At 39.9% G+C, this 18,011-nt stretch overlaps 1 protein-coding gene across 4 annotated transcripts in view; it reads right to left on the reverse strand.

Moving 5' to 3' along the window:
- Positions 1-18,011, reverse strand: part of grm8b (glutamate receptor, metabotropic 8b) — a 95,599-nt gene that overhangs the window by 10,302 nt on the left and 67,286 nt on the right. For all 4 annotated transcript variants that reach the window (XM_058645220.1, XM_058645219.1, XM_058645218.1 and 1 more), the window contains exons 7-9: positions 15,126-15,326; positions 6,279-6,418; positions 4,533-5,468 (exon numbers count right to left, since the gene is read on the reverse strand). In XM_058645220.1, coding sequence (XP_058501203.1) covers positions 4,533-5,468; positions 6,279-6,418; positions 15,126-15,326 — 1,277 coding nt within the window. The remainder of the gene's footprint in view (positions 1-4,532; positions 5,469-6,278; positions 6,419-15,125; positions 15,327-18,011) is intronic.

Raw genomic sequence — 18,011 nt, forward strand, 5'->3', positions numbered from 1 at the left:
TCTTGTGTAAAATACCTAGAATGGACACTTGTGTAAAAGTACGAGTACAACATCAAGACTATAGAGTCATATATAGACTCTATATATGAATACAGACCATTTACTATCTCTTCTTGTTCTGATTTTATTTGGTCGTATCGAGTAACAAAGATAGTTAGAGGAAATGTAAAAGTTGCTATTAATATAAATAAAGTAAAGTACATATACATGAATGTTGTACTTACGTACGGTAACAAAGTATTTGCACTTTGTTATATTACAACACTGGTTTTGATGCCAACTACATCGATTCTCCAACACACTTGGAAGGGAAGTGTGAGGTGAGGGATATTTTGCTGTAACAGGAAACTTTACTAATAAATGCTGCTAAATGTTACATAGTGTACCTTTAACATCATTCCTGGAACACTTGAGGTGAACAGATTCATTCATTCATGCTATCAACCACACCTGTGCTTTCCCTCCTCGGACACGACACACAAAAGTTTTTTGAATGTATCCCAGCATTTAAGTGTAACCTTGTCTGGTTACACTTGAGCCGACATTCAGCTCCTTCACGGTTATTTAAATGTCTCCAGTTATTGACCTTTGAGAGAATATTCCCCTCCTTCATTACTTAAACTCCACACTTGACGTCATCGCTGACCAAACAGAAAGTGAAAACTGCTCTCGGCACTTTACCACCATTACAACAGCCAATTTCAATCACAGCACAATTTATTATTACTACCGTGAAGTAAAAGGCGTGTTTTCACATCTTCATTTTCAGCAACATTTAAAAAAATGCCTCTATGTGGAGGCAAACTGGGCTTCAGTGAAGAAATGCAAAGCAGGTTTGTCTGCAAACCAATTTCTACATCGGGACAGATTTAGTAAATGAATAAACAGGTGTTTATCGTTCATTTTCATTGTGATGTTATGGGGCATGTGACATTATTTTCATGTTCATAGCAATCAGGAGTCACCAGTGTTCATTGAAAAATGAGCCTTTTGTTCCGTTGGTCTCCACAATTAACAACGTGGACGCCCTGAGGTTTAGACCTATTGTGTCGGCTGTTTTCTCTGTGTTATGATCTGCGTAAATGTTCCCTTTCTTTTAGCAGCACTCTTAGAAAACACGTTTCTATCTGCAGACTTGTGTTCTCTCAAATAGACTTGTCATCACTGAAACCACTGCTGGGCATTTCTGGTCCAGAATAGACAATTTCAACCAGCTTTTCACTTGTTTGTGCAACAAAAATAACCCAAGCACAAAAGGGTACTGAGTTACCTGCTGCACTGTGCAGCATTTCTCAGCCACTGGCTCGGGAGGATAGTATCACCTGTCTGATGTTGATGTAGTGCTTGATCTTGACATGAATTTGCCCAGAGCAGTGCAAACAGAGGGGAAGCTGCAACTTGCTCTATGTTGAACATGTTTAAATTATGTCACAATGCATGTAAACCCTGCAGCTTTATCAATCTACTTCATAATTTAACAGTGATGACAGGAAAAATGAGACGCGCTGACTGCAGCTTGCATTCAATATACTGCACTGTGTCAATGTTGGAGGGACCTTCCATGTTTGATCTTCATCCTCTGTACATACAAGGAGGCTTGTGATTGGTCCCATATTTATGGAGGAGGTGTCCAGACCTGAACCTAGAGGATCATTTTCAGGTTTTTTTTACTGAAAATTTGAATGAAAGGGAAGGTCTACAAGACAGTAATGAAGCTCTGAGGACAGTGGCAGGATGTGGCAGAGCTAAAGGAGACAGCAGGTAGAACAGTTTGGAGATCAAGTGTGAGAGAGTCATGGTTGAGGTGGTGCAGAGATAAGAGACGGTGATTATATTGGACAAGGGATGTTAAAGATGGAGCAAAAGAGAAAAAGAGGAAGACCACAGAGAAGGATCATTGATGTTGTGAAGGAGGACATGGTGTAACAGAAGAGGACACAAGGGATGGAACAAGATGGAGGCAGATGATCCACCGTGACAGCCCCTAAAGGGAGAAGCCAAAAGATGAAGAAGAAGAAGAAGAAAGTTTGTATTTCAGCTGGAAGAATTGTCCTGTCCTTCATGGGTACTAAATGTCCAGAGAATTGAATTCAGGCCAGTTGCATGTTCTATAAATCACCGCGTGAAGTGACTCAGCAAATCACATTGGTGAATTCCAACTGGCATTTGGAGTGGCTTCAGTGAGTGAAAAACAAACACCACACCACAGAGAGACGGAGAACAGACTGATAATCCGGGGGAAAGTGGGACACGTTACTTCACATGGGGTGATCTGCACAGAGAAAAGTAGACGGTACAAACACCTTTTTCCCTCCTAAAATTAGACATTTTAGTTGAAGTCTTTAAATGTGCATTTTAAGTGCTTGTTTCTTTTCGCTATGTGGGCTATATTTGACTTGGTACAGGGAAAGAACACTTCATTTTAAGTAGAGAGGTCATTTATAATCCTTCCAGTTCAAACGTGAAAATGGAATTGTTACACTATTACTGCATTTCAGGCAGTTAAACATGATCCACATGTTTAAATACACAATACACTGCACTGACGCCGCCTTAGACAAATCAGACATTATGATACTCTGGACCGTTGACTGATGAGATTTTCCCTTCTTTTCCGAACCTCTGCATTTTAATTTTAATTGAATATCTGTGCTCTACAGCATGAAATCAAGCCCAAATACACATCAAGAGTCATAAGGAACTACAGGGACAAGAAGAGCAGCAGAAAGAGTCCGTCATGGTTAATACACAGAGACAGAAGACTGAAACCACAGATGAACTGTGGCATGTTCTGTGCTTTCTTTGATTTGTCACTGCACTTAGAGAGTTGATTGATCATTTTTGTGACATTGATTTTTAAATAATAATTCCCTTTACTTTTAGCGTCTGAACCTTTTTACAGTACTGTAGATTAAGGTGTTCTTTAGACCTATTCGGACAGGATTAGTTTTACATAGGGAGGAGGGGTAAAGTAATTATCTCTGTGATTTTAGTCCCGTCCTAATGTGCCATGTCAGTAATCATTAATGGACAATGTCAGTAAAGATTAAAGCGACTTTTACCTGGGGGAAAAAGGTGCGGACAAAATGACCCCAGGTCATACTAATCCCGTCCGAATAGGGCTTTAGTTTTCAATGTGTTGAAAGTGAACTCAAAGTTAATGTGCTGAGGTTGTTTTTCAGCACATGCCCAGGTCAAGAAATTGAACTCCGAAACAAGAAATCAAGGTGGTGTAAATCAGGGAAATGTTTGAGCATGTCCCAACGGAGCTAACTTCCATCTGATCTGTACACATCTTCATGGAAACCCTTCAAATTGCTTTTTAAGACATTCTCCTGAAAGACAAATTTCTTGCTATTGGAAAAGCCTGGGATCACGAGCAAAGCTTCACGCAGTCAGATGTCATTTCAGATTTGAAGCGTTCCTAAATAAATCTATTAAAGTCAAACAAAACCCTTAATGTTTTAAACAGAAGCAGCAGAAAAAGACTGATAAACTTTATTTCGAGGAAAGCTCAGTGAGTCGCTGCACCTGTCTGCCAGATCCCCCAACAGACATGATAATGAGCAAAATCCTCCATCTGGCAGCTCAGTTTCAGCCAGCTCAGCCCAAAAACACCCCCCAAAAAAACTGTTGTCTGAATGTGCTAAAGTTAATTCTGTTCTAATTAGTTCCGTGTGACATGGTGTGTTTAGTAAAAAAAAGAGAGACCTGTCTCCAAAAGCAAATGCAGACATTAACACACACTGATGTAAACATTATCACTACATACACTATTAGCTTTGCAAATCTTGTGCATTTTCCTAAACAACAAATTCATTTTTGCTCAATTTACATGAACTTAAAACATTGTTCTTTTCCCTCCTCTCTCTCTCTTTGATGCCATGTCCATGAATGAACACTTTTAGATCCATGTAGCAGGAAGTGCCGCCTTATATGGTATAGTGCTCTTTTGCCTTTTTTTTGCCCTTCTATTCAAATCTTTTAAAAGGTCAGAAAAACTTAGGATAAGAATTTTAAAATCTTTACAAGGGGTCCCAATCATTTCCACTAAGAAATCACTTAACTTATTCTCTCAGTTTACGTTCGGTAATGTTTGCAGTTTAATCTTGCTCATTGTTGCTGGATATGTGCAGGTTTACATCGGTTGTTTTAATCCTAAATATAGGGGTTACTGACCACAAAGCTACTTTGTACACATTCATTTATATAAGTAATAACTTCCATTGTTACGTTTTTTCCAACTATATTCCCTGTTTGACTGAGGGTAGTCAATCTTACCTGTTAAACATAATAAATCAGCCTGGTTTTACCTTGAGTCTGTTATGTGCTGTCATTTTACAAAGCTAATTAGCATCAGTCAACATCGAGCTAAATAAATAAATAAATGTGAAATGACATTATTGCACAAAACATGCCACGTTGTGGTGGATGCTGCTGACAGAGTAGGTTTAAATTTAACCGCTGCTGGAGTTTGGGTTACATTACATAAAACATTATTAGTGCATTACTTATGGGAAACACACACTCACCCGCTCTGCCGATTGTGCTGTGCCAAAGAAGATGGGAATGAAAGCAAGCCAGATGATGCAGGTTGTGTACATAGTAAATCCAATGGGTTTGGCCTCGTTGAAGGTCTCCGGCACGCTACGTGTCTTGATGGCGTAAACAGTGCACGTGACCATCAAGAGGATGCTGTATCCCAGGGAGCAGATGAGTGACAGGTCGGAGATGTCACACTTCAGCACGCCGCGTGCATTCCCGGGATCCTGTGTGCGCTGCTCTCCGTAATCCACGAAGGTGTGCGGCGGGTCGACGGTGAACCACATGAAGACCCCCATCAGCTGGACAGAGATCAGCGAAAAGGTGATGACCAGTTGGGACGCGGGTGAGATGAAACGTGGAGCCGTCACGGCCTTCTTGCCCTGCTCGAAGATGCGGTGGATGCGGTTGGTCTTGGTGAGCAGTGCAGCGTTGCTGAAGCACATGCCCAGGCCCAGGAAGATGCGACGGAAAGAGCAGACTACAACATCTGGTGCAGCGATCATGGGGAAGGTGACTATGTAACACAGGAAGATACCCGTCAGGAGAACATAGCTCATCTCCCGTCCAGAGGCGCGTACGATCGGAGTGTCGTGGTAGCGCACAAACGTGACAATGACAAAGGTGGTCGCTATGATACCCAAGACAGAGATGAAGACGGGCACCAGTGCCCAGGGTGAGTGCCACTCCAGCTTGATGATAGGTATGGCCTGGCAGCCGGTGCGGTTCCGGTCAGGTCTCATCTCGTAGGGGCAGAGCTCACAGGTGAACTCGCTGGCCTGGATGTGGTATCCTTCACACCGCTCACAGTGCCAGCAGCACGGGACACCCTTCACCACTTTCTTCCTCTCACCAGTCCTGCAGGGCAGACTGCACACCGAGGAAGGCAGGGAAGAGTCACCAGTGGTCCACTGCAGAGTATCCATCTGTGTGTACAAAGGAGCAGGAAGAAGCTTAGTCTAAATATAATATAAACATCTGTTTATACATCATCAGTTCTGACATTTCTCAGCTTGTTCCTTTCGGTTTATTAAGTAAGAGGAGGATAAGTTAATGAACCATCTTTATTATTATGCTTCAGTGGTCTTAAAATAAAAGCAAATCTTAAAAAAATAAAACGAGACAAATCCCTCTGAGGCCGCAAAGCTCTGCCAAAGCCGCTCAGATTCTCACAGTGTCAGTACTAGAGCTGAAACAAATACTCGATTCGTCGATTATTATTCGATTACTGGTCGGTTTTAAGCTTCTTTTTTTTACATTATTAAAGATTTGATTGTTTTAGCTTCTTAAATGTGAATATTTTCTGGTTTCTTTGCTCCTATATTACTGCTCATATAACAAAGAAATCCTAACAAACTGAATCATTTTGGTTTGTGGACAAAACAAGACATTCGAGAACATCATCATTTCCAGGTTTGACAAACAGGTTTGATCAACATTTTTCAGCATTTTCTGACATTTTATGGACCAAACGATTACTCGATTAATCCTGAAAATAATTGACAGATTAATCGATTATGAAAATAATCATTAGTTGCAGCTCTAGTCAGAACACTTCCCTATCTTGCAAGGTTCACAATTATTAATCCAGATCACCACCAAAATAAAAAAAAAAATCCTGGGGCTATCCACAGAAAATGTAATCCAAATCCATCCTGTACCTTTTGAGTTGTGTTTCTGACAGACATGCAAACAAATGTGGCCAAAAACATGACCACACTGGCAGAGGTCCTTACGTATAGATGCAGCTGATTGGTCCAGTGTCCGATGACCTTGTACTCTGCTGTGGACCTGTTGTTGATCTGATACTGGAAGATGTCGTAGCGTCCCGGGGCATCGCCGTTCTCGTTAAAGATGACTGGTGTTCCTGCACTTCCTGTAAAAACACATCATAGAACCATGTCTTAGTGTCTCCAGGAATAATTAGAACTTCTGCAGCGAGAGACTGATTTCATCAGTGGTTTGTCCAGGTGAGACAATTTGCCTCCTCCTCTTCCCCAGGAAAATCTAAAGTAGATGCTTCATCGGCAACGTTAAGGATGGGAAACCTTTGTTTCGTCTGACTGAATTGTCTATTTTGTTCCTGCTCATGTCATTTGAAGCACTCCTGCCTTTGGATAGAATATCTTTACTATCTCTGAGGAGCAATCAGCAGTATTCACCCACATATGACAGGAAACACAACAATTAATACAAATCAAAACACACTACAATTTGAAGGAGGTGAATGACAGCAGTAAAATGAGATGAGAATAATAATTATAATTTATTTTTCTTTACAAATTAATTAAGAGCATTAAAGCACCAAATTTGTTGAAAGGTGAATGAACACACGATGATAAAATCACATGGTATCATTTAAAAGGCTGCTTGAACCTGTTTATTCCAGAACAAGCAAATTGAATCAAAGCAGGGTGGACTAATATGATATAATAATACTTTACCTTTTTTCTTGGTTAAAAGAACCATATGAACAAAGAAAAAAAGAAAAAGCAAGGGCAGATTCCAAATCAGGGGGAAAACATTTTTATAAAAAGGTGGCATCAACACTAAACCTCAACCTGAAGCTCAAAGAGCAGCTCTTTCCAGCCTAAAGAAAACAAGACAAATTATTTATAACATGACTCAAGAAATGGCCGACCAGCCAGCTGAGCTTCAGCCACCGTTGAATCATTCAAAACTACAGAATCCAGAACTACACATTGCGACAACAACACTGTTCCCTATTAAAAATGAAAACCTCAGCCATCGTGCGTACAGACACGACGATAAAGTCAGGAAAAGGAAAATGTTTTCTGCTGATTTAAAACAAAAGCAGAGATATACACAAACATGCTGAAACACTTACCGATAACAAAATACAAAAGGGACAAAGAGACTTATATTAAGGGAAGGTGAGATGAAGAGACAGAGGTGAACGTATTCAGGAACAGGTGTGGATAATCAGGGACAACAAAAGGGCAGGAAGTAAAAGTGAACACACACAAAAAGGAAGAAATGCTGCAAAGTAAAACAGGAAGTAAACCAGACAAGATACACAAGGGAAGAGCCATAAAATAAAAGTAAAAGAGTCCAATAACACAAGAGTCCAAGATAAGAGAAAACACCATTAACTCTCACTCAGTGTCCTGGCACTTAAATCCCGTTGGGATGATGTATCTGGTGTGTAAACAAAATACTCTACACTTCTATTTATTTATTTTGGTATTGTACTGAGACTCAAGTGTCATATTACTAAAATCTTTCATCGATTTATAGAAACAAAAAAGAAATCGGAAATGTAATAATCGTATATTGTTAACTGTGAATGACAATTTGCTTGTTTAATAATGTATTAAAACATGTTTGAAGTAAGTTAAATTATTACTTTCCACTATCTATCGTGATTTATTTGATTTATTTAACCAATAAATAATAGAAATATTGATTTGAAAAGTAGTAACTGCAGTCACTTTTGGCAAGTGGCAAAACATTACATTTGGGGCTGTACTGGCCGTGTAAACACTATTCAGCAGGTATGAAGGACAGGATTGACAGCAATCTAGGACACAAAGACATACAGATGAATGTTAAGTGTGTGTTTGATAAACGCAGCTGTGCATGTACATTACATATATTACATATGCAGCAACCTGTTTCTGCTGGGTGCCAAATGTGTATGACAGATGCTTTAATAACATTTTAATAAAATAACAAAGAACATTCAGTTTCAGTTCATTCTAAACTCAACGTTCTGCTTTCACTACAGACCCTGGATCTGTTTTTATCTTCAGCCACGGTAATTACTGCATTGTATCATCATACTGAACAGTGATGCTATATTCTATATTCCCCCACAGGGAGGAATTATAGAAATATATACATTTAAACGAAGGAGGACAACCGTCCTGAACTAGAAGTGGATTTGCTTGGAGCAGCTGACGCCAATTGAATATGAAGTGAGTGGGCTGCAGTTTGATTCTATCCTGCTGCGATTTCCATCGTCAACATGAACGCAAGCATCAAAAATCACGTCAGTTTGGAGATGAATCACCACTGTTTGCCTCAGGATGTGGACCGTCCCTCCATCACTGCACCCTCTGCATGTTGCTCTTCATTTCCCTTCAGAGAATCTGTGTTGATATGAACTAAACGGGGAAACATGAAAAATGTAATGACACATGCTGCAGCGTTGTCGTTAAACACAACGAGAGACCCACAAACAACGTGCTCCGCAGAATAAAATGCAGACGAAACAGTGGAATCCAGAATAAAGAGCTATTCAAGTCTCAAAATTTCAGTGACATAACCGTCTGAAGTTGTTTGGAACGCGCACTTGAAATATGCAGAATGTCACAGAAATGTTGAGAATGAATGTGACAGTAAAATGATAACGAATGACAAAGTATGTCTTTGGCTGTTTGGGGGGAAGAAGTATCAAGGCTTGCTGTAAAAACACTGGTGCTCAAACTTTTCATACCTAATATCACCTGAGAAAACATTGAGCTCTCGAAGTAACACCCTTATCACCAACGTTAAAATACAGTGGTGTAAATAGAACGAGCAAAGTCGGCGACAGGCTTTTCACAGGAGGCAGATTTACTCCCTCCTCTTCCTCACATATACTTCATACACTGGAATCCAAAGACTGTAATTGTCTAACTTAACATTCAGTCCAGTTATATGATTTATAAGGAAGCCAAAGGGATCATGACCTCACTGAAATGTTGTTGCTGCACTGAAATAAGAACAGATCTTTCAGCAGGCCGATCCCTGTGGAGTCAGAAACTGCTTCTCACATGTCTACCTTTACTAAAGCGAGATATTAATATCAGCTCATTAGCATCAAGACATCGCTGTCGAATCACCTCATTTTCACCGTCTCTTTAGCTGTGAACTGCGTTTGTTCTCACAAAGAAAATGGTTGAGGGTTTTTTTTATTCTGACGAAGAGCAGCGTGACTCACTCAAGTGAGACACACCTGAGACACCTGTCTCACGCGGGCAGTGAGAGACTGAAGTTGGTGATGTGTAGTGACGCGTTACACGCCAGAGGCCCAGTCCACGTCGAACTACTGCCTTCCTTCCTTCATGCAGAACAGAAACTAACAACTACAGTATCTGTGTTTGTTTTGGATTGTTGATTCATAAAAAGCTGAATATCCAAGTCTGCGCACTGCTGTGAAAGAAAAACTGTTTCATGAAATGAAAATCAGCTCAAAGGCTGTGGGTCAAGCAATTGAAAAACTTACAATAACATGCTGAGACTGGCGAAGAACATTGCCTCTGACCCTAACCATGACCTGAACCATGAGTAAAGTCTATTACTATCCGGCTGGAGGTGCAGGGTTCCACAATTCAATAAGGTTAGACTGAAAAAAGGCCTTTGTACAACAGTCAATCTTGAAACTGAATATGGAACCTTGAGGAGCCTTGAATGCCTTCTTGTAATGTTTAAACACATTTCAGGCACAGTAAAGTATTAGCGTACTGTATGAGAAGTGGAATCCAAGCAGAACATCACTTGATTCACCTACAGTTTCCATGTCCTCCTCCACCTCCAACACTAATCTGAGGCTTTTTCACACAGAAAAACAAGCTTTTATCACCTCTTCGTAAGCATCTGCTGTCCAAAGGAATCAGGGTGGAACCTCATGTTCAACAGGACATTACAATGAAAAGCCTCATGCATTTGACTTGAGCACATCAAGCGCTAACATTAGCGCAAGTGTCTCGATTAGCCTCCCTACACGCCTCTAAAAATAAACACATGAGCAAGGGCCACACGGCTGAGTTAGCGATTAGCCCCCCCCGGCCTCCGCCGCCGCCGCCGCCGCCGCCGAGCACCGCTTCGTTGACCTGGATTTGCTGCATTTCATACATGGAATTATGGCTAACCTTGCTGCTCCGTGTTCAGAGAAGTGAAGCGTGAAACACAAAGATGCAGCTCAAGTTTGATTTATGTCAAAGCTTGATGTATGTGAAGGCTCAACTGAGCGTGCTGTTTCTCAGATTCACACAGGAAACCCCAAAAATACAACAAGACGCGCGTCTGTATCGTGGACTTACAATATCAATATCAGATCAGTGTTGTAATACATTCATTTATTCAAGTAAGGACAACTGAGGCCTTTTTGATTTGCCAGCACGAGCTTTACGAGATCACATCAATCACATAATAACGTTGTGTTGACTCGTTACTTTTCCACGGAACATCTTTGTGTTTGATTAAAATCCAGCCGCGCATTTCTCAGCCTTCAGTGGACACGTGAACAACACGTTCTCCTGTGGTGTGACAAACGCACAACGCATATTCATTATTTACATGAAGTGTAATGTTCAAAGACCATGACATGCATCTGTGAATTCCGCCTTAATAGCGCACAGATTTACCGCCTCAGCCCTGCGGGTGAAACTCCACCACTGATTCAATGTTTAATGCTTCTGCTGCTCCTCCTGAAGACGTCATTATATCGTGGTGTTCAACCAAAGGCTGCTGAAGACTCTGGCGCTCTACACCTCGCCACCTCTACAGTGAATGGAATACTGGAGAACCCACGGTCACAAGAGACGTTATGAGGAAAAAGAAAAATGTGTGGAACAAAGGAGATTATATTGAATTCCCTGATTTACATACGGCACGATGTGCATTCACAATATGTCTTGGTAGACTGAATAACGCAAGCTGTAAAACCGTGTCAGTGGGCAGTAATGCAATCAGGTTAAATGTGGCAAAGAATGATGAACGCTGCAGACGGAAAATACAGTAAACAACATTTTCTTTATGCTCGCCCTGATACAGAGCGTGTAGAAAGTAAGCAATATGTGTTACAATAATAATACTATGGCTCTATTATGCCTGGTTTGTGGTGTTGTTTCACTCAACAAAAACACCTCTTTAGCAATGATAAGATGAGATGATCTAGCCCTAAGCACAGTGTGCAGCAACTGCTCTTCCTCTCTCGTCTCCATCTCCTGCATCTCTTCTGTTCCTGATGCAGCCTTTACATCTTCCGTCTGGGTCAATGTCAGGTAGAATTATTTGTGAATGCCGAGGAACTTCATCCATGCAGTTGTTGTTTAATACTGTTGCAAAAAAAAAGATTCCGCGGACTTTAATGGGAGGAATCTTTCTTTCACATTAAGCGCCTTCAGCAGCTCAAAGGGACACAAAACCCTCACATTTCTCATTAGGCTTTAAATCTGCAGGATTTCATTGATTTGCTTGTGCAGGAACAAAGTACAGAATACTTGTTTTAGACCCTGAGTGATATTTGAGAATTCCTGGTATTCGGTGACTTTTATTTTTGAAAATGAACCACTCAACCTCTCTCTGTTCTTCTGTCTATGGGACTGGTGGTGGCAAATTGATTTCTAAAGAGGCAAAGAAACAAAAACACAAAAAAGGAAATAAAAAGTTCTCCCAGTTGGTTCACAACCCTTATTGTTCATGTTATTATTTCCTTGATTGTCTGCTCCAGTCATTTATAATAAATCATTAACCCAGTTCAATTTTTGTGGGACATTTATGTGGCAGTGCAGCTAGTACTATGTAAATGTGATGTGTATTTAAAGGTTAGTCCGTGGCAAAACTGACACATTCAACAACACATTCATCTTCAGCCGTCAGCACAAGTGCAGAAACTGAAGTATGCATGTGGAACATGTTTTTTTTTTTTTAACAACTGAAATGAGAAATTCTTCTCTCTGGGGTGTGAAAGGGAAAATGGCCTCGACAATAAATACCAGATGTTGCACAGACGGATAGTGGGCTTTCAAACTTCAATGAAACCCACGTACGACCTTGACTCGAGCAGAGAGAGAGAATGTTTGAATACAAGACTACATGATATGCAGGAGGGGGAAAAAAAATGGACTTAATCAGTTTCAACAACATCATCCTGCTTCTGCCCTTCCTTTCTTCCTCGTACCTGTATTAGCTATAGTTAATATCTTAGTTAGTTAGTGAATATCTTATCTAAGACTACCAGTGATTGATTAATAATGATAAGATAAGATAGTCCTTTATTAGGAAATGTACATTGTCACAGCAGCAAAGACAGTTAACCCTTAGTGTTCACACGGATCTGTGTCACAGTTGCCCCCTTTGTAATTTACCGTGGGAATAATACACAACGCCTTATATGGACATCCTGGGGGATGGGGGTGGGTATAGGTCACATATTCAGGCTTTACAATATGTGTTTTTTTGTTGTTAAGTCAAAGTTATGACTTGTTTTATATTGCATTTTTTGGTAGTGATATAAAGTAGCAATAATTGTGCAGAAGTCACAAAATAGACTGCTTTTATTTTCTTTTTGTTCATAAAAATGAGCCAAACGAAATGTGAACTGCAATGTATTTAGAGTACTTTTTGCTCAGGTGTGTTCATGTAGTTGGTAAGGTTGTCTAGGTTGTGCTGAAAAAAAGGACACTATATACACTATAATGCACATTCTTACTGTACATTTTACCGTGTGTTCTAATGGTTAAGAAAAAAATATAAATAATAAACATGCATTTTCACATAATGTGAAGGTACAATAGAGAAGGATATTAACAATATGACTATAAGAAGTTAAAATAGAATGTACATTATAGACAGTTGCCAGAATAAATACACTATGAGCTTGATATTTACAGTATAAACAAGGATTGAACATGAGATATTGCACATGTTTATTGCACTCCTGTAAAGTATTGATTGCCATGATATGGCAGTAATATTTTGTCGCACCAGCAGGATCGTCTGGACAGTTTCTTGGACTCATTATGATGTCTTTTGATTGATTATGTCTGATCTGTTTACATTCAACTAAGTATGAATTAAATATGGACCTGACAATATGGCAACTCCACCTGACACTCACTCAAGTCTGGACGACTCCGGTTGAAAAGGCACATTACGTTCATTAGCTCAAACTACTGATAGGACATTTAAATGGGAAATTGACAGCGAGGTAGAAAGAGGACGCGTCCCCAGGTGTAGTAACAGTAATGTCTCTGATTAAATTAAAATGTTTACCAGAGCTGTGCATGTAATAACGGCTCTGACATTCAACATTACATTACACTAACAACCTTCTCCTGTGTAAAAACACGATATACATACAGTACATACAGGACACAGACTACAATATACTGCAACACTGTATTGAAAAGCACGCTGGAAACGATTGGAAAGACATCATTCACAGTGATTTATGGGATGTATAATTATGTACGCTGTCTTGTGCCTTTGCCTTTAATGTTTTTCCGATATTTTCGGGGTCTGAATTAAATGTCTGCTGGCCAGCATGCAGCTTGTGGCAGGTCAACCTGCTCTCAAGAGCTAAATAAAACTCTCAATGCCAAAATTAAAGGGCTGTTTCACCCATCCCCCCCTCCAACTTGCTGCTGCTGTGTTTGTTTCATTCACATTCTAATACAGAGTTGGATTAAAGTTGACCTGTTTTTTAGCTTTTCATGTCGACTTTTTGTCCGTTTTATTTATTTATTTCAATCCCAAATTCCGGTATTGTAGGAATAAGACATGTATGTATCGCAGATGCACTGTCGGATGATCAATGGACATTTAGCTCAGGAAATTTGTAAAACAAAACAAAAAAAAAACTATATATTTCCTGAGTGAAGTGGCCCTTTAAAGAATTAATGACTTGTGGAGCCTTGCTAAAAATGGATGGTCACAGCTGTTTAGTATAACAACAAAAATGTTATTATGAGCTGAACTTATCTTTCAGAAACATCTGCCGCAAATCATTCCATCGCCCCAAACGTCTAGAAAACATATTGAGAAACTGGAAAGATTAGTTCTGATCATTTAAAGGCACGGTATGCGACACGTTGATATCCTATTCAAGCTACAGTGCATAACTTTTAGTGATTTTTTCTGTGTGTTGTTATTATTCTTGTCCCCCCCCCCCCGAAACAAGTAAACACTTTTCATATTGTGTCCTTCACCTACTATCAGACCAGAGTGAGGGAGCATTTGTTTGTATACAACGGTAGGTGGGGGACAAAAGTGTTTATCCCATTGATCTGCTGAACAACCAGGTTTTCTGAACACTTCTGAAACTTTTCATGGGCACTTTTTTGTGTTTTCAGTCACACTCAAACCTGTTTGTCTCTTTCCTCTGTCTGTCCTAACACAAAACGAATCACTCTCTGTGTAAAGGAAATGCCACTGGGCGATGCACAATCTAAACTCTCTGCTTCAATGAGAAACACAGCGAGTGTCGAGTGGAGCTGATAGGATTAATCGCCGGTGTGTGAACTTATTTGGCCTAAATGTTACAGGCATTTTATTTATTACGCGTTCACAGTTTTCAAGCCAGAGCGGCGATGACACAGCCAGAGGTTTACAAGCAAATCACAGATGTACGAGTTAATTATTAACCTGCTTTGTCGTCTTTTCCAGACTTGCAGACTCTAGGATTTTAGCTTAAACCGGCAGATTTATGGAGAAATTCTGAAGAGCAGATGCCTCCACCAAGGCCAAACAATCCTACACGACCGCCTTTCTTCTTTTACAGAAAACTGACATTATACCAACGCCACAGGTATGTCTAACATTTCCATTAAAAACCGACCAGCGCCAGCTCTCACCGTTGAAGTTAACAGCACGGACGTGAGCCAGCAGCTCTTTGCCGTCGATGTTGGCCATACGGGGACACAGCCCGGGGTATCCAGTGCACAGCTCGCGGTGCATGTGGTGAAGAGCATGGGCCATGGCGTACACAGCATCCATCACAAACTGCACCTTGCCCTCCTGCTCGTAGGAGGAATCCCGGCCAACTTTCTCCAACCCTGGAACAGAGGGGAAGAGAAGTGTCAGATTAATATTCACTGAAAAGATCAAGTGCATACAACCGGGAGAGACGGAGATTTGCGAGTCATTTGATGTCAAGTCGATTATAAAGTGTCTTTTTTTTGTGCCTTGTCGTTATGAGATTCATAGGAACATAGGAACTGGTTTTGTTGATATCACTTTACGGAAATGCAATTATAGCATTTATGACAAAGTAAGTCTACATTTAGACACAGATCATGTCATTTTGGTAATATTCTCTTCACTTTGAGGTTCAGATTTTATAATTACAAGTAGTTTTATGAGTAATATGTATCTAACATGTCTCTCCTATATTCTTAAGGAGATAACAATCATGAGAGCATAAATTATGAAACATACATATTCTAAACATAGAATATTCTGATATAGATATGTTAATCACAGCGTATGTTCTCCTTTCACTGAATACATTGTGCTTGTTGTGTTTTCATCTCTCGGGAATAGAGCGATGTCTTTGTAGATTCCCTGACAGTAGTTGTTGAGTTTAAAATAACAATTAATGCAAGAGTGGGAGAAAGCATGAAACAATGGCATCTATTAACGGACTCATTTGAACCCGGTGGAGCTTCTTCCCCCGCGAGTGTCTGACTTTCTTTATGAGCCTCAAACGGCAGCAAGGAGAAGCTCTTACCCCATGAGGAACCTATCTTCTCCAAATTATGCATTAGCATTAAACAACACATTAGGCTCCGTCTCACCAGCTGTGCTCTAATTGACACAGAGGAAAAAAGCATCATCAACTTTATCCCAAATAAAAAAAAAGCTTAGTCCTTCCATAAACGCCTTATTAGAATTGTGGTGGTTGGGGATGATCACACTGTTGGCCGAAAACACAAAGAGAAGAGGCAATAAATGCGGAGGAAACAAACTGATGGATAGGACCCTCAATCAACACAATGTCTTCGAATTAATAGGAGCTTAGAAATGAAATCCAATTTAATTTTAATAGTAGGCGGACGGTGAAGGATCTGTCCGGAGGGAGAAATGTACTCCGGCAGCAAAGACTGATTACACGCCAGTGGTAATGGATGAGCCTCGAATGGTGAGCAGAGAGCGGAGGACGTCATACAGTGGAGGAAAAGAAGAGATGTACAGCCAAGCTGCAGATTATGAGAGGCGTCTAAATATTCAAAGAATTCTGTACATGTATTTTATCCTGGAAAATCGAATGTTGATTGAATGCAGAGAAGAAGCTTCACTGTGCTGCATAACAGCAAAATAATCCCAAAAAAAATAAAAAATAAACTTCGTCTTCCACTCATTTTGAACATGAAAAGGCACAGTGTGTAGGATTTACCAACATCTCTTTAAAAATCACCACCAAGCTTTTATGAGAACTTATAATTCAGTTCAGTTACCATTTAACCCTTAACGACACGTTTGTGCAAGCACATTTTGCATTACTGTGATTACTTGAAGGTTTGTGCTAAATGGAAAAACTCCAACAGTTTCTGAAAGCTGAGAAGTTGCAAGTCAAAGCCAATGTGTTGTTATTACGGTAATTTCACTCGCGCTGTTGCAGGAAGCCAGCAAATCAGTGTCTTTGTCACCAGAGAGGAGAGAGTAGGAAAAACGCCTGTACTTAGTTTCCATTTTTAGGGCCTGTTTTTGGACATTGAGACATAAACAAATGTTACTTTAAACATGTTTTATACTGTTCAAATTTAAAATTTAACAACGCAGAATCTGATGTACAACTAGTGTTTTTTTTGTTTTGTTTTGTTTTTTTAAACAAAACTTTTAGTTTTTCTTTGTTTAAAATTGTTAATACACTATTTTAACATGCAGTTAATTGTAAATAACTGCAGATATTGAAAGGTATTGGCACTTTTATGGTTAAAATAAGCAAAAATAAAGTCCAGACGGACATTTTGACGCTCAGGTGTTATTGGGTTAAAACTCAAATGGTGTTTAGCTTGTCCACTGTGGGCTACTGTAAAAACATGGTGGTCCAACAAGAGAGAAGGCCCACCTGATGTGAATATAAAGGGGTGATTCTGGGTATAATGAAAACAACAATGATGACTCTACACAACAATATACAATTTTATATTCCACTTATGGAAATAGTAATGGAAATAATTTCAACCTAAATTTCAAACACTCGACCATTAACCGATAATGAGGCAACGACGCTGTGATTTTAAAGCAAAACACATAAAACAGGAAGTTGTTTCCAGGAAGTTGAGGTGGAGACCAAACACAGAGCTACAAAAAAGAGTGGATATTGATATTAATTTTATCAGGTGGACTCAAGCACTGATCTAAAGTACAGTAACTTTCTAGTCCAGCTTTCCATCCCCTTGTTCTGAGGGGGTTGATGGAATTAGGGTCATGAGGCCATTGTGATAAAAACAGTTTATCCTCCAAGGACCATGAATATTCCTCATAGTTGACATTCACATTTGTCCATGGCTCTTGAGAACTTCTTTGCTTTTTTTTCCCCTGCCCACACAAAATGCAGGCACGATTTTCACCTGGTGCTTCATTTGCACAAAAGTAATTTCACAGCCTCTGATTTTGGAGCTGTTCTTTACTGAAACAAATGCCTCACTAACTTCTCACCCATAAACTTTTTGAGTGAAAAAGCAAGCAGTGAGTTTGGCCAGGCACAAACTGGCCATAATGAATTGTGTCTCCCT

Source organism: Solea solea, chromosome 12, assembly GCF_958295425.1.
Source record: "Solea solea chromosome 12, fSolSol10.1, whole genome shotgun sequence".
Lineage (NCBI taxonomy): Eukaryota > Metazoa > Chordata > Actinopteri > Pleuronectiformes > Soleidae > Solea > Solea solea.